Raw genomic sequence first — 2,612 nt, forward strand, 5'->3', positions numbered from 1 at the left:
ACCGATTATTCAGACTGACATGTCTGTCCCTGATTTTCAAAAACTGAGATTTTCACAACAATGTACAGTCATTTTAACCAACAGTTAACATAATTAAAAAAAATGAGTACAATATGTAATTACCCAAAAAAAAAAGTACAATATGTAATAATTTTAACCAACATTTAAAAGAATGAGTAGAGTGTTGTAATATTTTTAACAAACTTTTCAAAAAGTGAGATCTTCATATATCAGAAACCGACCACAGTTAAAAAAAACCTAATATTTTATAGAGACTTATTAACAAATTTAACATTATTTATAGGAAAAATCCAAAAGTAAAATAAAACTATTATTGGTTTAAATATATTTATGGGCTTTATTTAACTCAAAAAAGCAAGCTTGAACATTAAACTTCCATTCTCCCGCATATGAAATATAAACACATACACAATTTGCCCACTAAAGGCTTATTATTTTCCATTTCCTCTCTTATTACAGTTTGCATATAGCTTATTAATTTTAATATCTGGAGCTTGACCTGGAGGAGGGGCTGAAGAGGGTTACTTCCTGCCTGTTCTCCTTGAGCCTCCTTGCGTCCTCCCTGGAGACCTGGAAAGCGTTGGCTACGACTTCATCGGGCATAGCCCTGATGGCTGAGACACGACCGGCGAGTTGGTTAATCTTGGCGTTGTCATTAGTCTTGAATGCGACCCAGGACAATCCCTCGTCGTTTGCCCTCTTCACCACGACGAAGTTCTGTGGAGCAGTGAGCATCTGTCCTTCCTGAACTTGGCCGTCGAATACAGTCCGGCCGTTTTCGTCAACGATCTGAACGCGGCCGCTTCCTCTGGTGAAGTAGCAGATGCTGTGGGCGTTCATGTTCCAGTGGGGTGACATTATAGCATTCTGAAGTCAAATTGAAATTAGAAACAAGAAATTAAGATCAGGAAATTAAGATTAAGAGATTGAATTAGGGACGAGGGGGATGCTTACGCTGTAGAGGACACCTTTCTGAACGCTGAGGCGGAGGTGGCTGAGGATGGGGAGGTTAAGGCTGTTGATGTTGGTTACACGTCCAGCTTGTGGGTTGAATACATCAGCGCGTGATGGGTCATTGATGTTGTGTTTGATCCTTGCTGTGCAGAATGTTTCTTCTACTCCATTAACTGTGCGTCTTGATGATGATGATCCACGTCTTCTCTCGAATTCTCTTTGCCTTTCTTCTTCCCTTTCCCTTTGTTCTTCTTCTTGGCTTTGTGCTGGTGTAACCATTTCAAGTTCACGCTCCACGCTTACAATTATTCCTCTGTTATCGTTTTCACTCCTCAGCCTTCTTGCAAGATCGGTGTTGATGTTGAAAGCATCAGCTAACATCTGCTCGTCTAAGCCTGAGAAGATATTTCCTGCATTGTCTCGTCCAAGCCCCCTTCTGCTTTCGCGGCCTCTCTGGCTTCTTGAAGATCCTCTCAAGCTCTGTACATCTTGTTGAGGGTTGCCAGCTAGGAAGAAATCCTGATATCAATTAATAATGGTAAGCTAAATTGTGTGTAAATATTATATAGATGCAAGATAGGTGTTCGATGAAATTACTCTGTGATTCTGGTCGAGCTGATTGGCAGGATTTGCGGTGTCAATGATTTGGACAAGAACAAGAGGAGTTCTGCCATTGTTATAAACCCATTGAGCAACTCCAGCAGGCAAGGCAATAACGTCACCCTCTCTGAGTTGACGAACCTTCTGGTGCTGATCTTCCCTTTGCCTCTCTCCTCTCCGTGATGGTGACTGAAATGTCTCTGGACAACCTGGGAATACTGCTCCCTGGACACCATTGCCTGATATAGATATTCCAAATTAAAAGTGATGGACATGGAGCACCAAATTAGAAGAAATTAATTAAGGATACGTACCTTGAACAACGTAGATAAGCTTAGGCCCGTTGACATATTGGGGCAAAAGCAAGCCTCTCTCTTGAATAGTGTGGCGCATAGCTACAACACCAGCGCACTGGAATTGTTCATCATTCTCGTCCCAGATATCAGTAGTTCCAGCCTCTGATTGAATTTTGCGAGAGGGTTCCACAGCGTTTATGCGTTCGAGTCGGCATTCATCCTGTTTGGAACGATGTAGTCGCTGTTGCCTAGTTCCCTGGGAGCCATGCTCTGTTGTGACTTGCTCTATTTGAGCAGCACAGCCGTGGAGGAGAACAAGGCAGCAGATACCAAGTGAGAGCAATGAAAGGTTACCCATAACTTTATGTGCTGTGCAATGATGAAATTGAGGACACTGATGGAATGTATTTATAGTGAATGAATTGCAGCTTAGAGTTCTGGACGTGGCAAATCGATCGGCGTGGTGTTGTGATTGTTTCTGCATGTGGAGTTGTCTTCTTCTGTTGCATGGATTTCATGCTCTTTCTTGCTTCCACATACCTTTTTCCATCAGGGTACGTGTTGCCAATTTACATCATTTATATATGTGTTGCTTTACAAGGGAATATCCATAAAGATTATATGCTCATTTTCAACCAAAACCTCCAATTAATCGTTCATCACTAGTATCTATAAATTAATTACCTTATTTACAAAGGAAATCACAAACAATATTCATCAATTTACTGTAAAACAAATAAA

At 41.1% G+C, this 2,612-nt stretch overlaps 1 protein-coding gene across 1 annotated transcript; it reads right to left on the reverse strand.

Annotated features, from left to right (window-relative positions):
- Positions 1-381: 381 nt before the first annotated feature.
- Positions 382-2,261, reverse strand: LOC136218692 (legumin B-like). Its single transcript, XM_066005743.1, has 4 exons — positions 1,890-2,261; positions 1,573-1,814; positions 976-1,494; positions 382-888 (listed from the first exon to the last, which is right to left on the reverse strand). The coding sequence occupies exons 1-4, from the start codon at positions 2,227-2,229 to the stop codon at positions 502-504; spliced, it is 1,488 nt and encodes a 495-aa protein (XP_065861815.1). The 5' UTR covers positions 2,230-2,261; the 3' UTR covers positions 382-501.
- Positions 2,262-2,612: the final 351 nt, after the last annotated feature.

This window comes from Euphorbia lathyris, chromosome 2, assembly GCF_963576675.1.
Source record: "Euphorbia lathyris chromosome 2, ddEupLath1.1, whole genome shotgun sequence".
NCBI lineage: Eukaryota > Viridiplantae > Streptophyta > Magnoliopsida > Malpighiales > Euphorbiaceae > Euphorbia > Euphorbia lathyris.

Excerpts from the sequence above, each read along its gene's own strand:
- LOC136218692 (XM_066005743.1), bottom strand. The coding sequence starts at position 2,229 with ATGGGTAACCTTTCATTGCTCTCACTTGGTATCTGCTGCCTTGTTCTC. Across the intron at positions 1,815-1,889 it reads GCTTATCTACGTTGTTCAAG|GCAATGGTGTCCAGGGAGCA; the intron begins GTACGTATCCTT and ends TATCTATATCAG. Across the intron at positions 889-975 it reads AGAAAGGTGTCCTCTACAGC|AATGCTATAATGTCACCCCA; the intron begins GTAAGCATCCCC and ends ATTTGACTTCAG.